General features: G+C 27.8%; 1 protein-coding gene across 1 annotated transcript; it reads right to left on the bottom strand.

The window, feature by feature from the left end:
* Window positions 1–6,763: 6,763 nt before the first annotated feature.
* LOC105621588 (DNA helicase MCM8) lies at window positions 6,764–22,596 on the bottom strand. Its single transcript, XM_012203058.1, is given in 14 exon segments — window positions 6,764–7,065; window positions 7,186–7,338; window positions 7,408–7,624; window positions 10,750–10,859; window positions 12,962–13,174; window positions 13,363–13,526; window positions 13,633–13,852; window positions 13,930–14,085; window positions 15,058–15,162; window positions 16,961–17,095; window positions 17,098–17,213; window positions 17,693–17,816; window positions 22,039–22,280; window positions 22,548–22,596. Coding segments are annotated over 14 exon segments (2,208 nt in total). The 3' UTR covers window positions 6,764–6,861.
* Window positions 22,597–23,768: the final 1,172 nt, after the last annotated feature.

The following is a 23,768-nucleotide window of genomic DNA, read 5'->3' as shown; positions in this document are numbered from 1 at the left end:
TTTTCACTTTCCATTCTAGGCTGCGTTCGGATTCCCCCCCCTGGATGCTACCCGGATGTCATATCATTCTTATTTAGCCCGGACAATAAATTTTTAAATCTTAAGCCATAATGGACGAATCACAATCAATTATTCTTGTTACATTTGACTGTAATTGGTCAGTTTCATACGGCAGTTTCATTAAGGCTTAAAACACCTATTGTAGATCCGAACTTAGATCCGAAATAAAAGATCAGTTCGCATTGCATGAAATCCCCAAATCTTTTTAAACTTAAAATAAAATAGATACATATTTTGCCTTAAAAAGAGAAAGTAAAGATGTCGATACCAAAAGTGCAAGCAACGCGAACTGACCTTCTAGATCTATTGATGACACCCGAGGAGTATCCGTGTGGAAATCCGCAATCCTGATGATAATGTGTGCCTTCCAACAAGCGACACAAATGACACGGTGTGATACAATAGATCATTACATTTTTGGAGTTTCGATTGTGTTTCTTCAAATAAGATAAAAATTACAAAAGTAAGCAAATTCACTATAATATTCATAATTTAATTGGTCAATACTACTTAGTAACCTTTGTTTACTTTTATAATTTTCTTCCATTCAAATCCACAATCGATCATCTTGTTGTTTGCCAATGTTAAACAAAAATGACACTGTGTCGCTTGTTGGAAGGTACACAAAATTTTATAATAGCTATCCTGCTATATTATCTATTTTCTGAGGATCAATTCTGATGGTCGATTGAGTGTCTTAAAATGAAGTTAAAATAACAAAAGTGAGCAAATTCACTAGATATTGACCAAAGTCATTACTTCAACTCAGGTTAACCAAATTCGATCAGCCGAAAACGCTATTAATAAATTTGCTCACTTTTGTAATTTTCACCTTATTTGAAGATACAGAATTGACTCTCTATCCTGGACTAGATTGTTCTAGAATTCTCTTTCTCGCTTTCAATAAATATAAAACATATATCTATTTCACTTTAAGGTTGTTCTAAAAGTACACAGAAAATAGACTTATAATCATAGACATAATAAGAATAGAGTGTGAGGTTTAAAATGTGAAAACTAGGTAGAAAAGGACAATAGATATCGTGTAGCTTTCTCTTTCTGAGGAAAGGGTGGAAGGGGGGAATAAGGTATCATGCTCTTAGTCTAATATCTACTTTCTCTTTTTTTTTATCTGATCTTCACGCTAAAGCAGAGTACACGTTCTATTCTTATTATGTCTATGCCTATTGCCTAATTATATCGTGCATTTAATACTAATAGTAATAACTAGTTATAGCGTTTTCAGCCCGATCGAGTTTGCACTAACTCAGGTTGAAGGTAATGATGTTTTATGCTCTCCTATTGGTGGAGTGTGTAAACGTCAACCAATAGCGAAGCATTTTCTAACCCAAATTGTTGCAAATCCGGTTGGGCCGAAAATAAATATATATAGTAAAACAAGTAACTTTCTATTAAATTATTTTAATTTCAGCGATGTATTCAAAGAATGATGTACTAAATTGATACAATATGCATCAAAATAATTAAATACACATATTGTATATGTTTACATGTATCGCCGAAATTAAGATTATTCAATAGAAAGTTATTAATTAGTACTCGTATCAAATGCATGTAAACTATGGCCTGCGACAGCCAATATGAAACGTTGATTTCAAAATGCAAACTTCAGATTGGCTGTCGCAACAAATTTGCAATCGATTTGCAACTAGAACCGATTTAATAAAGTGCATTCGGTAATGTAAGAGCCGATTGTTCCATCTTTTGGTAAATTTTACATATTGGATAAGTAGCAAAATTACCCAATCACATGCGCGGATTACCAGATTTATCTCACAGGTAAAATTTACTAAAAGATGAAACAACCGGCTCTAAATCTGAGATGTGAGCTAACTAATGGGAGCTTGATTACGCAATCTTCGAGCAATCCGAATACCAAGAATTAATTTTAAATGATACAGAACTATCCTTTAAGGACAGATTAGATTATAAAATGAAATTGTATATTTTTATAAAATAAATAAAAAATATCTTATTGAAAATTTCTTTCGCTTTACTAAAAACTGATAATAATCTTACATACTACTAAAAATAGATCGTTATACATGAATATAGCAGATTCATATTAGGTATAACTTTGCTTCCGCCGAAATTTTTTTTCCGAAATTCGAGGCTTTATTGTAAAAAACTGGTTATACATTTATGATTCAAAGTATTGTCCATCGCTGGCCACTACTTTCTCCCATCTTTCAGGTAGCGTACGAATCCCGTGTCGAAAAAACTGATCATCTTTTGAGGCTATCTACGAATCGATCCAATTTTTTACTTCTTCATAAGATCGGAAGTGCTGGTCAGCCAGGCCATGTGCCATTGATCAAAACAAGTGAGAGTCAGAGGGAGCAACGTCTGGAGAATACGGCGGGTGGGGTAGGACTTCCCATTTCAACGTTTCCAAGTATGTCTTGACCACTTTCGCAACATGGGGTCGAGCATTGTCATGCTGCAAAATCACTTTATCGTGTCTCTCGTTGTATTGCGGCCGTTTGTCTTTCAATGCTCGGCTCAAACGCATCAATTGCGTTCGATATCGATCGCCTGTGATTGTTTCAGTCGGTTTTAACAGTTCATAATACACTACACCGAGCTGGTCGGCACCAAATACAGAGCATGACCTTGGAGCCGTGAATATTCGGTTTGGCCGTCGACGTGGAAGCATGGCCGGGAACTCCCCATGATTTTCTGAGCTTGGGATTATCGTAATGAACCCATTTTTCGTCCCCAGTCACAATGCGATGCAGAAATCCTTTCCGTCTTTGCCTTTCAAGCAGCTGTTCACAAGCAAACAAACGCCGTTCAACATCTCTCGGCTTCAATTCGTACGGCACTCAATTTCCTTGCTTCTGAATCATTCCCATTGGCTTTGAAGCATTTTGAAATGGCTTGTTGAGTCACTCCCAATGATCGTGCCAATTCTTCTTGATTTTGACACGAGTGTTGCTCAAGTAATGCCTCCAATTTTGCATCTTCGAAAACCTTCTCTCTTCCATCGCTATGCCGGTCTTCGACGTCAAAATCACTGTTCTTGAAGCGTTGAAACCACTCACGACACGTTCTTTCACTAATAGCGGCCTCACCATAAGTATTTGAGAGCATTCGATGAGCCTCAGCCACAGATTTCTTCATATTGAAGCAAAAAATTAAAACCTCCCGCAAATGACGAGAATTTGGCTCGTAAACTGACATTTTCAATCTATAGATTAGATAAGAGAATAACTTTATGATGCAGACACAAATCGACTAATGTTTCTAATTATGTTGACAGATGCTCAAGTTTATTGTATGACGTCTATGATCTATTTATTTCGACCATCACTTACCGCTAAAGCCATCTATAGGAAAACGGCGGAAGCAAAGTTGTACACCTAATACATAAGGTGTTTTCTTAAAAGAAAATACTACATTACAAAATAGATTTCAACAATTTGAAATTTATAAGTTATATTACTTGATTAATATTCGTTAGAGTCTTTAATATATTAATATATTAATATATTAATATAGTCTTTAATGTATAATATATTAATATTTGATTTTATTTCGTTCTATATGTGCAACATATTAGGTGTAGTAAAAAGAAATCCATTATTTTTCCATTCAATTTCATGCAAAAATAATGGATTTCTTTTTACTATACCTAATAAGTTTTAATCTAAAAATTAAGCAAATTCTTTGTTTTCAAATATATAATCTCAAGTTCATAAAGAAAAAAGAATTAAAATTTACTTTCCTCATTAAATATTAATATACTTCATCAATATACTTCATCAATTTCTTTGATAACATTTGTTTGAGCGTTTGTAGATTCAGACATTATAACAGTTCAAATACACTATTTGTAAAATAGAAATATTAAAAGAGATGGATGTTCGTTATGTATTAACGAATCAGTTGGATACATTAGGTGTATTCGGCATTGTAATCTGAGATGCGAGCTAACAAATGGCGAATTTGATCACGTGATCTTCGAGCAATCCGAGTGTCGAAAATTAATTTCGAACGATACAGAGTTGTAAATTTCTAAGATTAGATTATAAAATGAAATTATTTATTTTTTTGAAATAAATAAAAAATACCCTATTAATTGAAAATTTCTTTCGCTTTACTAGAAACTGATAATAGTCTTACATCTAAAAATAGATAATAGTTTTATATCTAAAAATAAATCGTTACACATGAATGTAGCAGACTCATATGCAAGATTTTAGTTTCCTCTCAATAAAAAATGTACTATTTGCGAAGAATTCGGAATAAGATATGGAACTCTGTTCAGTTGATAAACTAAAAATAATATGATATTAATGATTTTGTATTCCACAATGTAAATATAACAACATGGTGCTAATAGCCCAAGGAACACACTAATACTCGTATTCATAGTCAGGCCTTATATTTAAGGCATTCTTAAATTTATCTTTACGAAGTATTTCATTGGCTGCTGAGCATTTAAAGATAAATTAGCCTTAAGTACAAGGTCTGACTATGAATATGGGCATAAGGCTGCGTTCCACTTAACACTCGCAACGCTCACGAACATCGTTTGTCCTTATTTAACATTTGATTAACATTTGTTTAACATTCGATTAAAGATGAATGATTTCACGAGCATTCTGAGCGTTAAATGGAACGCAGCCTAAATCGAAATGTACTTCAATATCAAAATGATGATTTTTGGATACAAAATTTGATTGTTTATTGACTTTAAACATTATTTTGATTTTTATGTGTTGCTTGAGAATTATATTGTTGACTGCAAAATTATAACATTAACATTATATTACTTTTAGTTTGTGTCGATTGGATAGTTTCAATGATGCCTGTATTCCGAACGGGTCCAAGAATAATGCAGTGGACCTGATGAAAATTACATATGCGATTTTTAAATAATTAATTTTTTCAATGTTTATATTATTTTTCAAAGTTTATATTAATTTTGTATTAACATTGATATAATAACAGAATTTTCATTTTTTTATCAACATTTTATGAACATTTTCCATGAAATATTTATTTTATTAATTTTATATTTTATATCTTACGATTTGCGCACAATTATCCAACCCATGCGCACACTTATCCAAAATGCAAAAATTTTTTCGCTTTTGCTTTTTTATTTTTTGCTAAATATTTATCGATAAATAATTATCGAATGAAAAATTGTTCAATGTAAGAATGCATATCATCATTAAAAGAATGTTTACTTTGTATTTCTGTGTTTATATTGACTTCAACTTCAAAAATTACATCAATCACAGCAATGAATTCCCTTTAAGTGTGCACAATTCCCCCATTTTCTCCTATATTAGCACGCTGACATCGTTGTAAGGTCTGCTTTTTATTCCTGCATTATCTATCGGTGCACATGATGCAATAAGTTGAAATAAAATGTATATTTGTTCTTCATTTATTGTACTATGTACTACAGTTGTACCAGTTCAGAGAATGCAGAAATAAGAATAGACCTAATAAAGATGTAATTTTATGTATATCTATGTATGTATGTAAATATATGTATGCATATATTATGTACATATGTAAATACGTATGTAATGTCTTAATACTAAGCTTAGTACTAAATCGCCTTAAATTTACTCTCTATTGTTGAAGAATATGATATTAAAAACTATAGTTCTCGATCTTTGTCCTAATATTATTGTTAATATTCTCCTGTTCAAATGAAATACGTATGAGAAACAAATATTTAAGTCGACAGTTAAAAAATGGTATTAAAATTCGCTGGAGTTATTTTTTAAAAGAGTATGAATTACAAATAGTATGATATGATATCACTTAAATTATACAAGCAGTTAAATTAGTATTAGATTTGAGATTTCAGCTTCAATGATGAATATTACAAAATTTTGATACCGACGGATTTGCTGCATTCTCTCTGATCAGATTTTATAAGATTTAGAAATCTGAGCTCTTAAGATATTAAGATTACCTTTTTACCTGAGATATGTAGATGATAATATCGGCAGTTCCTTTTAACTTTGATGACATATTAAAAACTTTTAATTCATTTCATAGCAGACTCGAATTTACAATGGAAAATGGAGGTGAGAGAATTAATTTTTTAGACTTTACTACAATTAAAAATAACAATATTTTAGAATTTAACTGGTATCACAAACTCTCGTTTTCAGGGCGATACCTTAATTATTTATCTTTTCAATTTCTCAGAAAAAGAGCACAGTGATAGAAATGACAGAGATGTTTTATTCTCAGATACTAAATTTCATGGCAAAAATGTTAGACTTGTAATTCATATTTTTTTTTTTAAATAACTCCAGCGGATTTTATTTTCAATTCACTATTGACTTAAATATTTGTTTCTCAAACGTATTTAGTTTGAACAGGAGAATATTAACAATAGTGTTGGTGAAGACAAAAATTGAGAACCATGATTTTTAATATCATATTCTTCAACAAAAGAGAATAAATTTAAGACGATTGTGAATAAAGAAGATATCACAGAGATATTAAAATTAAGTCATCATTTCACGTTAATAAGATTACGCATCGTCCTGCGTTGATTCTTATTAGCCTCAAATTGATATTATTGTTGTTTTATACCATTATTTAGAATAAAAAATACTAGAATAAATAATATTTTCACATATTGATATATAATATTTTCACAATATAATTTATGTAATTATTATGTAACAGAAATTTATATAAATTTAGAAAAATAAACTTATATTTATTTTTGCATAATTAATATCACATATTTTACATATTAAATTTTTATATTACACTATATATAAGAATTATATTACATTATGAAGTATAATGAATAAATTTATACATATCTTTTCTAATTTTTAATAAAATACCCTCTTCATTTAATTTTGAAATTAAAACAGTTAAATTGTCCATTAAAATATTTTCAGATACTGCAAGTGCTTCCAATTCTTTTACTGAAAATATGTGTTCCTTACCTGCAGTTACCTTTTTTTCTAGTATCTTTATGAATGTTTTTAGCTGTAAGAAAGAATTATTATAAATAAAGAATATTAAATGTAGACATTTTAATTTTTCATATAAATGTAAATAATTTATTAAATAAAAACATGTACACACATGCACATACGCACAATTTACCTTTCTATTTGTTAATTTTCCATCAGAATGTAATTTTGGTATTACATCATGATCATCTTCTATTGTATCTATCATTGCATATTTCAATATATCTATTACGTCCAATGCATCCGATTCAATTGCTTCCATACGTAATTCCAGTTTTGCCCTAGCCTATAATAAAATGATATAAATTATCTCATTTGATATATTTTGATTTATGACACATATAAAGTATTAAACCTCAGTTAATCGAATCATAGCTTCTAATTGTCTATTGAATATTGGTATGCTACTAAATTGCTCTTTTTTCGCTCGAAGTTTTAAATAATAATTTTGTAATACTGTTGCGGCTTCAACGGATAATTTCGGTTTCACATATTCTCGGGCATAGGAAATGTAAGTTCGAAGAATAGACTGTGGTATAATTTCAGAGGCCAATGGCAACATCAGCTTTTTTCTAAAAATATTTATTTCACAGTTAAATTCATTTTTATTTAAAATAAAAAATAATTACAACAAAATTATTAAGGAATTGGGAGTAAAAATTCTGAACGATCAAGCTGGAAATTTAGCGCTGAAATAATTCTATGTGAATTTATACATAGAATATACATAGAACATATCCAGTTTCTCAAACTATGCGCCGAATTTATTTTCAGTCTTGAAATGCAATTCTAAAACCGTTTTTTTTCGTATTTCTTGACTATTTTTATAAGTAAAGCACATAACGAAAAAATTTTTATTCAATGTTATCTTAGAATAAAAATGTCAAATCAAAAATGTCAAGCTCTGCAAAAGAGATGACATTGTAAGAGAATGATTTCTTTATTCTTTTACATCTATCATGCCATATGTATTAGGTGTGGAAAAAAGTTCGTGGCGTTACATCTAACGGGAAAAACGCCACGAACTTTTTCTCACACCTAATATTTTTTTATTTACGAAAGTGTATGAGATTACAGATTTTGAATAAAAATTTTGTAAAGTTATTAAATGTCAATTTTTCATAAGAACGCTTATTTTTATAAGTTTCGAAATTGTAAGATTTTATGTCCCGAGCTTAAGCCTTTAAATTAAAAAAATTTGTTAGCATATTTTTTTCTCTTAAAATATGAACTTTGAACTTTATTTTCTTTTTTTAATTATTAGATTTCATCGATTTGATTAAAAGTTACAAATTTTTTAACGTACCACTATCATATTCACATTTGTGTTTACATATACATTTGTTTGCAAAAATAAAATATTTAAACAAATAGATTTGTTATATAAATCTTTCATTCAGAATAGTTAAGGAAGCTACATGAATTTTTAAAATATTTTGTGAACTTAATCCATTAAAAAAAATACGCCGGACATGAATGACTCCAGTATAATGGGTACTAAAAAAATGTATACACGGTGAAAATTAATATACTGCTCATAATCATTATAAAATTTGTAAATAATTTTATTGTGAAAAATATTCGTGAAAAATACTTCGGCTAGGCAAATCTGGATCGTTTTGCATTCTTTACAAGCATCCTAAGCCTTTAAACCATCGAAGCCTTATAATATTCTTCGTGATAACTTATACACAAGGCGTCTTGAATTTAATTGGCCAAACTTGAGGAGCATGTAAGGAATCGATAAACTAAAAAAAATCCTTTAGAGAGATATTCGTTAATTTTTGCTTCATTTTAGAGAAAATTCCCAAAAAATGTAATTTTCGAAATATTATTTTTAAAGCGGAATATTATTGTTTTCGCGTACGATTTCAGTGATAATGTTTTAGAAACAGTATAAGATAGAGCGATAAGAGTAGAGCGCGCTGACTTCCAGACAGAAGAGTACTAGATCGGTGAGTCATTACATTGACCAAATCAGTCTTTAGTTGCAACATAAGCTGTTCATACAAGATGCAATGCATCTGCATGCATTGCTACAAGAGGCCAACATTTTGAACAATATCTGCATTAAGCAAGTGCTCAATCAGCACACAATATTTAAAAAATAGTTTTTAAACATTTAATATTTTTACATTAAATATTGCTGATTGGGTCAATTGGGTGACAATGTGAATAAATAAGTGTGAATAAATAAGTAATAAGTACAAAAATGAAAATTATATTTCGTCTTTTTGGCAATTTTCTTTAAAACGTAGCAAAAATAAGCACATTTCTAAAGGATTTTTTTTTCTTTTTATTGATCCCTACACACTCCCGAAGTTTGCCATTTAAATTCGGGATACTCTGTAATAGAAGTACTTTGTTTATACACCTTTTAAATACTTCCATATGTATGAGTTATTGCGAAGAATTACTGATGTCTCTTGGTGATCTAAAACCTTAGGACGCTCGCTTGGAATGCAAAAGATTCGGGTTCAATCCCCGATAACATTTTTCGTAATAAAATTATTTACAGATTTTAGGATGCTTATCAACATCAAAATATTAAGATCAATCTAAAATATCTTATGATCATCAATATAATTAAATTGCTTGTCAATTTAATTTGTGATATTACTACTCTAGCTCTATTAGAATTGCATTTCAAGACTAAAAATTAATTCGACGCACAGTTTGAAAAATTGCATATATGTATAAATAGATATATAAATTCGCATAAAAGTATTTCAAAGATCCAACTTAACCGTTTAAGGCCTTTATTTCCAATTCGTTGAGTCACATTGCGATTTTATAAGACACAATAATAAGACTGTGTAGTCACTAGTCATACAGAATTATGTATCATAAAACCAGAAATAGCACGTTAAAGTTTTTCTGCATGTCATTTCTAAAAGAGTATTTGAACAAAATAATGAGATAAATGAAATAATCACTTAAAATACTTATAAAAATGTGTTAGTAGTTATCTTTACCTCTCCCCTCTCTGACTTAAGTTAGTAAACAACCATAAGACACGTTAATATCCATTTCCACAATGTAAATTAATTTTAATTTCGATTCCACTTACTCTTCATCTTTTTTTAATTCTAAAAATGAGAAAAAAAATAAGTTGGACCGAGATTAAAATTAATCTACATTGGTGGAAATAGATGTAGGTACAAGAAAATAGGCTACGCATGCGCATTGAGTAAACGCTGATAAATGCACTTTACGTGTCCTTTACGGCTATATATTGAGAGGAGGGGGGGGGGGGAGAGGGGGAGAGGGTGTAAGGAGTTAGTTTTTCATTTTTATAAGTGTTTTAAAGTAATCTCGTTATTTTGTTTTACACATCCAGAGAAAAGATTGCTTCAATTTAAAAAAATTTCGATTAAATGAAAAAATTTCTTGGATTTAAACATTATTTTTTTAAATCAAATAAAATTTATTTGATTTAAAAAGATTGTTATTTGTTACATAGCGATATTCTCCATTTTTTAAATAGAACAATATGTAAATTTATGCATTTCATTGATAAATTTAAATTTGATTTAATATGACAAAATTTATTAAAAATATTTTTTTCCATTTTGTTTTCCCATTTCTCTTAATAAACAAGTTAAATTATGATGAAATTAATAACAAATTTGAAAATCATTGTTGTTAATAAAAAAATCTATTTTATTAAAAAAAAATGGAATATCACTTTTCTTACCTCAAAGCACATTCATTGTGGAAAAATAATTTCGTAATTTCTTCATTGGAATTTGTATGTGAATTGGTATGAACAGTCATGATATGTTTACATAATAGGTTATCAAAATGCTATTATATATAGAGAAAAAATAATTATAATAATTATTATATAAAGAGTCCCATTTTAAATCCAGCTAAATATCTTAAACATTGAGCTCGATAAATAAAAATGTTTTATATAATTTTATTTTAAAAATGGCAATGATCTTAGAAGAGAATTCTTTTGATAAAATTATTTCATTTTCTCGAAATATACAATGTATTTAAAAATATTTTTTGTGAAGTTTTAAGGATACAAAAAATTAACGAAGCAAGAGCGGTTTAAATATAAAAGCGCGTGGTCCGAAATACCATTATCGAGTCGCACCATGGTCAATTAAAATTACAGGAGGATACTGATATGTATTGAATTTTTTTATATCATGAATTATTTAAGAAAGATTGATATTTTTATGTTTTATTCTTAATATCTGTTATTTTATTGTTTATATTATTTTATAATTTATTTATTATACTCTTTTATCCTAATAACGACAATTTTTATTTAGCCTCTCACACGCTCTCATAACATCTTAATAAACACGTCGCAATAATTGCATCATCGTTAACATCGCTTGTAATGTAAATTTCTATCCAAATATTTTAATGACAATGATTATTATAATAAATAATATTATTATAATAAATGATTATTATAAATAATACATAGTAATCCGTACTTAATAATAGTTCAGTTATATTTTTTAAACTTTGTTTCGTGATCAATATACTTAACAGTTACATTTTTGAACGTATAACTTGTGATACATGACAAATTCCTTGTCGATTAATATTTTAAACTTAATGTTTGACTATGTGCAATATACAATTGGTTTTTTATATTCTTTTTATTATCAATGTAACGAACTATTATTATATATAAGCGGATGCTGTGTTCTGTGAGTATTGAGATGGTCAATCAATCATCACTCTATGAAATTGAAGTGTCATAACATTGATTAATGTTGAGGATGGTCGTGCTTTATTACATGGTCGTAATTTGCATTTGGAAGGAAGAATATATGTATTTTACGATTCACTTAACAACGATACAATGTTTGAAGGCCGGTAATTAATTATATACATGTTGAGGATGGCTCAAAGTCGAGCCGAAACGTCCAGAAATTATTAATTTTATTTTTATCATTCAGTATTATTATAAATTTTTATCATTGAGTTTATTTGAACAAGAGTTAGTACCAGTGCTGATTCCTAATACCTCGTAAATCTATGTATCATATTTACGAAATAGTAGTCCATAGACTAGTAGTAGTTCGCACGAAGAAACAATGTGGGATTTTTAGAATTGAACTTAGACATCCAATTAAAAAATGTTATCGTTACACGAAAATTTATGTATATGTGTGCTTGAGATATTGGTGTAGTAGTATATAGTGATATGTCAATGACATGTAAATCATCTGTATGTAAGTTCTATATACACTACGACTAATTGTCTTTAGAATCCCTTTAAAAGTTAAAAAAATTCTTTTAATTTTTATAAGTTAATTTTTTAATTTTTATAAAGTTCTTACTTTTTCAAATTTGATTTTATTGATTGTCGCTATCGTTAACTAGCGACAGCCACAGGCAGGACTATCCTGGAAAAAAGCGCAGCACTCGCCGCATTGCGGCTATCGCTAATTAATTGCAATAATTGTCGATAAAACGTTTAGAGAAACCCGCAACTGGAATAGTATTGACTTAGCGTTCTCAAAAGAATGATTAAATTTGTTTAGTTTAATTTAATTACAAACTAGATTGACCAAAATTATTTATTTAATTTATTTAATTAAATAAAATAAATGTTATAAATTTAACTAAAATAGGTTTTTGTACCTTTTAAGTAGTAAATATAAATTTTAATCAATTGGTTGTGCGTTCTTTGAAAAAAAAAATCGTAAAAACTGTCTTAAAAACGATCTTTAGCAAAGAAACCTCTTAAAAATCAATTTTTTGACAAATTAATTTTACCATTATTTATTCCTTCCCAGATCATATAACATTTGTCTAAAACGTTTTTTTATCTTTAGCTCAATTTTCAAGATATTCTGCTAGATTGTTTGAAATAAGATGTTCTGCATAAAAATCATTCTATATATTGCACTAATATTTTATTTACGAATATTTACCTTATTTGGTTTATCTAATAATAAAAAAATTAAATCAAATCGTGAGAGAATAGGTTGACTTATATGCAAATTTTCATTTACTGTTTTGCTTTTATCATATTGGCCTCCGATAGGATTAGCCGCTGCCAGAATTGATATCCGTGTAGGAAGGGAACATATTACACCTGATTTTGCAACAGTAATGCTTTGTTGTTCCATTGATTCTAATAACGCCTGGAATAATATATATAAAAATAATTTAGTCATTTATAAAGCTTTATACTGTATCAATATAATTAAAAAATGATTTATTAAAAATGTTAAAATTGTTAAACACTACAATTTCTACATTAATAACATTCATTTATTGCACATATTTTAGTACGTTTGCTATATTGTAAACAATATCCATGTTATTTTACTTGATGCTGAGAGCACATTTTATCGAATTCATCAATGCAGCAACAACCTTGATCTGCTAAAACTAAAGCACCAGGTTCTAAAGTAAAATCATTTGATCCCGTTTCTTTTGTAAGAGTTACTGTTAATCCAGAGGATGTACTTGAATTGCCACAGATGTACACACCTTTTAACAATATTTATATATTTATATATTTATATATGTCCATATAAAATACTTATATACTATATAAAGAAGCTTAGAAAAATATTATTAGTTTTCTCACGTATACCTTTTGTAGATATTCGAGCACAAGCTTGTAACATCTGCGATTTGCCAAGACCAGGATCTCCAACTAACAGAATATGTATATCGTCTCGTAATTGTGTACATTTTGCATTACCTCCAAATAAACTCAATATCAATCCAGCTTTAACTATCTCATGGCCGTATATATTAGGACATAACGAATGTACTAATAATGCAAAAAGATTTGGTTTTTTATATATGTCCTGTATATAACAAAAAACAAATTATGTTAGAATGTAAAATTAATAACTTTATCTTATATTTAACAGAAAAAAAGTACCTGTATAGCTAAATAATTTTTTAAAGAAATTTCAGTGCTCATAGAACTTTTGTTTTGATATCTATGCTTGTTATTAACAACCGTTATTGCTTTCATGTATAACGAAAATGGAGTTCCAACTTGTACTTTATTTGTACCATCATCGACTCCTAAAACCTAATTTAACATGTTATACAAATAATGTTTCTTCTTTCTCTTTGTTTGCGAATTAAATACAGAGTTGCCACAGAAAATAAATTTTAAAATTTCCTGACTTTTCCAAGTTTTCCAGATGAAAATGAAAAATTTTTCATGACCAATATCAAATATGTAAATTTTAATATTTAGAATCATAGAAAAGCTAATCTATATTATTTAACCCTTACAATACAAGGTACAATTTGATGCCTCATCTGTCCAAACACGAGTCATTAGAATCCGTTCATTTTTTTCACCTATTCAGAATGATTCAAAAAATCTCTAAAAATTTATCATTCTTTCAATTTTCTAGAATAAATATCGAAATTTCATTTAAAATAATAAAATATGATATAATTTATAATTATCGAAAGACAAAGAAACTTGCACGAACAGGATTGTTCGGTCACTAGTAATCCGATCTTGTACGATAAAGATTAAAAACAATGTAAAAGAAGCTTAATAGCATAATAAAATTTTGAGTCTAAATTCAACAAAAAATTAATTAGTATTGGAAAAAAGAAGTTATGACGAAAAATAGCAATTAAATAAAAATACTAAATAAAATATAAATTTTAATTATTTTCTTAAAATCGTTTAAAGTGCTCGAGTTTTTAATGTATTGGATTATAAACGTCAGATATAATATTTAAAAAATTATAATAATTATTTGGAATAGGAGCAATTTAAAGAAATTTTGAGCAAGTTTCGAAATTTCTGACTTTTCTATATTCTCTGACTTTTCCCAGTTTTCCTGGTCTGTGGCAACTCTATAAATAGAATTATATAATTATATATTTAAATATACAAATAAATTCGTTTTTCTTATTAATAATAGATGTATGTTATTATTATAAATAATTAATACTTATATGATAAAAATATACAGAAGAAAAGAATTTTTTAATTTAAAATACAAAATATTATCTATAATTATTTTTTTAGAAATACCTTGATTATGCCTGTAAGTGTTATATCATCGCCCGGCATACAGATATTGACTAAATCATCTAAAAGTTCTACATCAAGTATTTTAGGTACTTTACTTTTATTCTCCTGCAAGATGATGTTATATATTAATATTATATATACAATTTTATGAATATTTTATATCAAAATGATTTGACATTTCATTTATATACATATAATATTACAATGTATTTAAAATATATATTGATCTTTCTAAGATCATAAAAATGTATTAAGTATATGATTACTATAACATATTAAAATATAGAAGATCATTCTTAAACAAGTGTAAAATTTAAGGGAGTAATATTTCTTGATTTTATGAAGAAAAAATCCGATGAACGATGTTCTAAAATTTTAAGCACTTTTATTATTCATGCGAATGCTTCTAGCAAATTTAAATAAAAATGTTTCATTGGTACTAGAAAATGATTCTTGATACTACATGTAAGAACACTAATAGTGTTTTCTCTTGGGATGCACTGGGTGCAGCCTCGCACTGCACCAGTTGCGTGTAAGCGTTATACTCAACTACACTACACTAGAATGGTGTACACTACATTTTATTGCGCTAAAACTCTGTTCCCGCTTGACTTCCATTTTCAAATTTTAAATGTCACAAAGACTTTACATCGTCTCTTTGAAACGGTGTAGCAAAATTCTACTTCGTGCATAAAATTTGCCACCATTTTTTACATCATAGTCACGAAAACATGGTACACTATTTGAGTGTTGCTAATGAGCGATAGTCAAGAGAAAACACTATAAATTTGATTAAAATATCTCTAATAGTGAATTCGGCAGACTGTACTAATGCACACTGAATATGAACTTTTTAATGCCACGCATTCGGCTCAGTGCGTTAAGATTGTTGTATTTGAGAAATGGAAACTAGTGCTGAATTTATATTCGGATAAACTGTACGAGTTCAAGAAATGTTGCATTGACGTTTCTGACATAATACAATTTGAATAGCATCAAAGTGATTCTTGCACCATGTCAGAGCAGCATTAGAACAAAGTCAGTGCCGAATTCAACATTTTTTTTAGATTTTCGAAATTTTTATACATATTTCTTTTCTCAACTGTGACACTGTATTTTGAAAACAAAGCACTTTAAGACAGATGTTCATGGAACCTTTTCTTCGTAATAAATCAAGAAATATCTCTTTAAATTTTTTTTAGAAATCATCCTGTATAGATAAAATAAAATATACGTATATATAATATTATTTATGCTTATTTATTTAGGTACATTTAGATAAATAAATTACTTTAAATGAAAAATACAGAGGATTACGCCATCCATGACGTGCGCCAAATTGATCGATAAAAATGAACGAGATAGAACATCAATCTATTGGATTGTCGTGCCGATGTTGAAGGAAAATTGAAACGCAGAAAATTTTAATTTAATAAATGTATACTAAAATTTAAATTTTAGTCGGCACGAACTTTCCGGACAACCCAATATTTCTGTCTATTAAATGATTAAGGGAGAGAGAATGAGAGAGAGATGCCGTTTTCACACTCTTTCGCTCTTATTTTCATTGATCATTTAATATATGCTAGTTGAATACGGATGGCACAGTTCTCTTCCATTCTATATGTCTTTGGTTTAAACCAGGCCTGTCCAATTTGCGCCGGAGTCAAAAAGCAAAGCCATCGACGCAAACAAATTTAATGTGAATAAGATTTCATGAATTATAAAGTATTAATAGGCGTTCGCTCAGATGCGTATCAACACTTTACAGTCTCCGAAATCTTACCCATATTGATCTTTTATATTAGTTGTTTTGCTTTTTAGCTCCATTAAATTTATTTTAGCTCATAAAATTTATTTTAGCTCATTTAAATTTATTTTGTGTACTAGGTAATTGAATTACCTGTTCATCATTTAACGGTTCCTGAATTCTAATTATTTGACATAAGACAGTTTTTGTATAAGATGAATCTAAAATTGGATAAAATTTTGATGTACCACACACATCACATTTTTTTTTGGTAATGTATACATTTCTTGCCGCTGTTTGACTAACTTTTGCAAGTGACATTTGGAACAGGCAAATACTATCCATTGTGCAAGATATCTTATTCTGCTAACTCTTATTACACAGCCTCTGGTGGATATCAATTTCTCTGTAACCATTTTTATAAAGTAACATTTATTGTTCAGTTCAACAAGAAAAAACAAGAATTATTATATATACTTTCTAATAAAAATCTATATTTGTATATACATATACATATATAAAAAATAATATAATAGTATATCTGTATATATGCGTGCGCGTGCTATATACTATTTGTATGTACATGCATGTGTATATACATATGCATGTATATATATATATATGCATGCACGCACGCACAATTATATATACATATATACAGAGTGTCCCATAAGTTTTGACCAATCGGTTTTATGTAGATAGAGCGGACTAAACTTATCGAAAAGTCCTCTACCATTTTGCAATTTTCGCAATGGTTAATGAGATATTATTAGATTTACTTAAAACGTGCGACCAAAACTTACGGGACACTCTGTATATTATACACACACACACACACACACGCGCGCGCGCGCGCACGCACTACTCATATATAAAAATACTTACCATAACAGTTTAATTTGAGATCTCGCAAGCATATAATTGGTTTATAATTTAATATACCTATTTTAACTGTTGGTAAATTGCTAATAGAATTCAGAACATGTTGCAAATTTTCATCCGGTATTGTCTCAAAAATTTTCTAAAATTGTAATATAAAAAATTTGTAACAGGAACAATTAAAACAAAGCAGAAAATAATCTATGATTATGTTATCTCTATTAAACAGGAGTCTCTCCAGGGTTCCAGGCATTTATTTTAAAGTAATAGAATAATAATAGAAATTTTTACAAATACAAACTTAATTTATATTAGACTGCGTTCAAATTCCCACCTGTTTGGGTACTCTTCGGATATCATACTATCCTTGTTGTTTATTGAACGTTAAACAAGGATGATCTAACACTCGAGGAATACCCGCGTGGAAATCCGAACGCAGCCCAATATAAATTAAGTTTGTAAAAATTTCTATATTAATTTGTTATTATATATTTCCAATTTTATTGTTAAAACCATTTAGGAAATTTTGTTTAAAAAAATTAGGGGAAATTACTTGAAATTAAACTGGCTTCACTCGCATATATTAAAAACAAAATGTAACAAAAAAATTGAGAAATTATTTTATTGCTCTCTAACAATAATTTAGCACATACATATTTTCTTTTATATTTTATAGCACAGAAATATATTATTTAAGAAATATTATACCACTTATTGAATATTATTGCGTTTAATAGCTGCATAAGTATACTCAATAAACACTTGCTTAAAACATTTTTGCGTTAAAAATTTTTTAAATATAAAATTCTAAATTAATATATTTTAGATATATGTTTAAGCTACAATACATCACTCATTATTAAAAGTAAAAAAATCAAGAACATTATAATATTAGTGATAAAGCAATTTCCAAAATTCCTTTGATTTAATGCAAAGAAATTGTTGCACTTATATTAAAACTAAATTATATTATTAAAATCCTATAGTTACTTTCGAAATATTACAAAAATCGAATTTATTGTTCTATTTAAAATGTTAAGAATAAATAACATTTCTTGTCATCTTGAATCTCTAAAAGCAATAAATTTCATCTTTTGTGATTTAAAAAGTATATTGTACCGGGGGGGGGTAGACTAAGGCTATGATCAGTCTCGCTACAAATGCTTTGAATCAATTAGAAGAAAGAATTTTACAAACTAATCAATTAAAAAACGCTTCAAAGCGTTTGCAGCATCGCGTTGACCGTACCCGTTTGGCTCCTGCATACTGGACGCGGAAACGCTTGCCACGCGGCAAAATGAGACGCGGTAACCAATGAACACATTAGGAGCTGTAAGCTTATTGGCTACCGCTTTACATTTTACGCGGCAAGCGTTTCCACGTCCAGTGCAGAAGCCACTTGGGTGCGATTACATGGAGCGCGATACAGTAACTAGCGGGGTTAAGTTATATTCGTGACACTTTTTTCTATGGCGCACTCATTATGCGCAAAAATACTAAGTTCACAAGCGCCGCAAGTATCGAAAATCGAAACTTAACTCAAAATTCAAAATCGGTCCATTTTCTGAGGACTGGTTAGATTGAGTGAAGTCTCCTTAGTCCAGAGATCGGCAGATGGGCACTGCTCGCGGGCGCCCAGCTGCCTGCGGATAATAGTTGAACGCGCTGAGCATTAGTTGAACGTTTTTGGGCAATAAATAATATGAAGAAAATGATAATATGAAGAAATAATAAGGGATATCATATGGAAGACGCATTTTCTTTTTCTTGTATAATTTCGGTTCATATGTAAATATATGTAATAGAAAAAAAAAATAATTAAAAAAATAATTTTTACATACTTTGAAATTCTTTTGTATTAATATTAATATAAATTGTAAATATAAAATGTCTATATATCGTTTTCTTTCTTTTTACAATCGCTGTTTGATATATTAAAAAAATATTAAGAATTAAAAAATAATTAGAAGAACAATTTTTGTTTTGTTTTTAAATAAAAACTACAGGTTAAGGATATGAAAAAAATGTATATAATCATACTGTATAATATATAAAAAAATATATATAATTATATAATATTCTATATATAATTATATGTACTTTTTATATATTATTATATATTATTATATATTTTTTCTCATTTCTTTAACCTGTTTTTATTTAAAAACAAAATAAAAATTGTTCTTCTAATTATTTTTCAATTTTTCTTAATGTTTTTCTAATATATCGAACAGCGATTATAAAAAAGAAAGAAAATGTATATGTGTAGACATTTCATATATAATACAAACAAAAATAATTTCAGATACCGTTCAAGAGAAATATTAAAAAATATCTTTTTATACAAATTTAGATAACTCAGAATTAATGTAAAATAATAATAATGTATGTTTTGAATAAATGTTTCTCATTTATAAAAATAATAACACTTAATTCATAAATATTTGATTGACGATTATAATTTCATATTATTTGCGAAATAAATGAATTGTGGATAAAGTTAACTGTAGACATGCATAATAGCCGGGCATTCGCTCCGAGCCCGTGTCCAATTTCAGACAATCCCTGCCTTAGTCTATCTCCCTTGTACATATCCTCCCTTGTATATGTTGTCAAATATATTCCATTACTTTAAATCCAATTACTTTTATAAATAATAATTACTATTATAAATAATAATTTGTCATGTGAAGAAAACAATAAACTGGCAGATAAATAGCATTAAATTTTTAATTTTATAAATTGATTTAATAGTAATAGTCTTTAATAGAAATAATTATATTAGTAACGGCTATATTCCGAAATATATGCAGTAGCGCTCATAAATATTTTGATTAATATTTTTGTTACACTTAACAAAAAGTTAAATATTTCGGTAAAAAAAAACCGTAGAGAAGTTTTCATCCACGCATTTTAATTTGCAATGATAGAATTTCAAATTTTTATTTTTCATATTATGATATTGATATTCGGGCACAAATCTAGCACAATTCAATATAATTCTCAAAATACGCTAATTCTAAAAATAGGAGGAGCTAACTTCGTATAGACTAAAATGAGCCTATGTCCATATTGCTCGCATCTGCATTGTGTCATTAATTATGAAGCTTCAAAGAAAAAAAATGAAATGATATTTTAATATTTATTTTTAAATATTTATTTTTAATTTATACTTTAATTCTTTTATTTCTATTATAATTTATACTTTAATTCTTAATATTTTACTATTATTATAATTGAAATGTATATTGTAACAGTTTCACTTATTATTATAATTTTTAATTTAATATAAATCTTCGCAGAAGATTTTTTTTAACTATGAAACGTGATTCCTTCTTTGGAAATCTTTTGAAAACATTATGTTCCATTGTAAAACTGTTTTGTAAAAGTTTATATTATATTTATAAAAGTTCATAAATAAAAAATCATAATAAATAAAAATTATTAATTATATTGGGTTGTCCGGAAAGTTCGTGCCGATTAAAATTTAAATTTTAGTATACATTTATTAAATTAAAATTTTCTGCGTTTCAATTTTCCTTCAACATCAGCACGAACTTTCCGGACAATCCAATAATATAAATAAAGATTATAATAAAGAGTAAAAGTATTAAAAATAAAAAATAAGAATTAAATATAAATATATTATAAGAAAAATATTCAAAAATAAATATAAGAATATTACAAAAATTATTATACTTTTGAATATTATTTTAAAGACCAGATATGAACACACAAGAATTAAGACTAAGCAATCAAACTGGATCTTAATACTGAAAACAATTTCGTGTGAATTTATATATCACAATGCTGTAAATGCGCCGAAATTATTTTCAGTCTTGAAACAGAACATCAGAACTGGAATAGTGATTGATACAATGAAATTGACAAGTTTTTATATTTAATAATATTGATGCTCATTAGGTATCTCTATAATAATCTTTAAGCATCTTAAAATTTGTAAATAATTGTAATACGAAAAATATTATCTGGCCACGGATCGAGCCCGGATGTCACATATTCCGTGCGAGTGTCCTATAGTCATTAGACCATCGAGGCCTTAGTAATATTCTTCACAATACATAATCGAAATGTGTATACAGAAAACACATTTTAAAGCTGCGTACAAAAATATTTTTGTTTTGGAAAACCATTTAAAAAAATGTCTATTTCCTATTTTAAATGAATATCTAAAAATCATTTTGTATTTTGTATTTTCAAATGGAAAGATTACAATTATTTTATATCTTCTATTTCAAATAAATTTAAACAGCCATTTTGCCCTCCCTCCCATCTCTGTCCACTTACAATTAATTTAAAATAATATATATCTAATAATAAAAAAATAGTACCTGATGAATACTAAGTTTAATACAATTTAATGTTTTTGTTGGATTCTCATATATCTCATCTTTAAAATTTGGCCACTCTTTCATAAATTCAGTATCATTGTACAATTCACATATATCGACATCGAAAGACATTCCTGCTTCAAAATTTGCCATTGTGCATAACGAAGATAATTCTTTGTGCCTTCCTATAAAGCCTTCCATTGCTTTAGTTTGCTTTGCAATAATACAGTCGGGTTTATATTCTGTTATAAAAGTAATTTATTAATACATACAATACATATATTAGAGCCCAGACACAATGAAAAACATAGGCAATAAAAACAGGAAATAATATACAGGCAATAGATTCGATCTATCAGAAATCATTAATGCATAGCAATTTTTGCAATCTATTGCCTGTATTATTTTCTGTGTTATTTCTAATGATTTTTATCTAAGCCCTTAAGCATGTGATGTGTGCAAAAACACATACACACACACACACACGCGCGCGCGCGCGCGATATTTACCTTTATCAAGAAAAAAACAATCTCCATCCATAATATGGAATATCTGCATTTCTGCCAATGTCTAAATTATCTGAATTATAATTTGTTTCACTTTGATCTAAAATAAAAATAAATAATTTATCCATTTTAAAGAAACAGTAAAATAGTGTACACTTCTTATTCTTCACAAAACAATAACAGGCTTCAAGGAATACATCAAATAAAGCCAAATGTGAATCGCCACAAGATCTTCATATATTTAAAAATAAATATATTGAACGATGTATTCCAAAATTAATTATCAATATTGAAAAACTATAGTGCATATAAAACGTAAACTACAGATTTTCAGTATTAGCAGTAAATTTTGGAACACAGTCTCAATTGTTCGTTTCATTACAAAGATAAATAGTCGTGTCCTCAACGACCTAGTTAGACTTATCTTACTGCGTAAGATTTTATGCAAATTAAAAATTTGGATTCATTTTCATCTTTTACATCTTTTTGATGCTAATTTTAATAAGTATATAAAAATTTAATTTTTAAAAAAGATTTTTCAGTGTTTCATCATTTTTTTATTGATAACATTGGTACAATTCAACATTTATGGAGAGATATAAAATATAGTCCAATTTAATCAATACAGTCAATTTTTTAAATTTTCTAATTAATTACATATTTTGAATTTAGATTATTTTCTTTATTTTTATTTTTTTTATTTGTATTTTATTCTATCTAATTGTGTTAAATTTTCAATGTATTTGATTCTTACTTTACCCTGTATTTATTGTTATTTAACAGTCACAATATTAATAGTCACAATTTTCTCCAAAATTATTAATAATAAGAAAATATTTTAGATAAAAGTGGAATGGTTTCAAGAGGATATTTTTCATATTATTGTTCTTGTAAGTGGAGGTAACAAAAAGATGAAAATCATGATCACTTTTTAAAATGAAATTATATGATTTTTTACATAGTATGATTCTTCTAATTTTTCTATATATGAAAACACTAAGATAGAGATATAAAAAAAACCATAGTTTACGAAACATTTTATACTTCATTGTGGTATTCATATAAAATGTTAAATATCATCGTAAACTATTAATTTTTTTATTACCGTACCTTGATACTTTTATGAACAAATTAATGAGATGAATCAATTGATATAAAGAAAACACAGCTGCTTAAAAAAAATATGTAGACAAAAATGGAAACTTTTTTAAATGAGCAGCTGTT

Source organism: Atta cephalotes (genome assembly GCF_000143395.1).
Source record: "Atta cephalotes unplaced genomic scaffold scaffold00034, whole genome shotgun sequence".
Lineage (NCBI taxonomy): Eukaryota > Metazoa > Arthropoda > Insecta > Hymenoptera > Formicidae > Atta > Atta cephalotes.
Note: the sequence above shows the minus strand (reverse complement) of the source record. Positions and strands in the feature narration are given on the sequence as shown.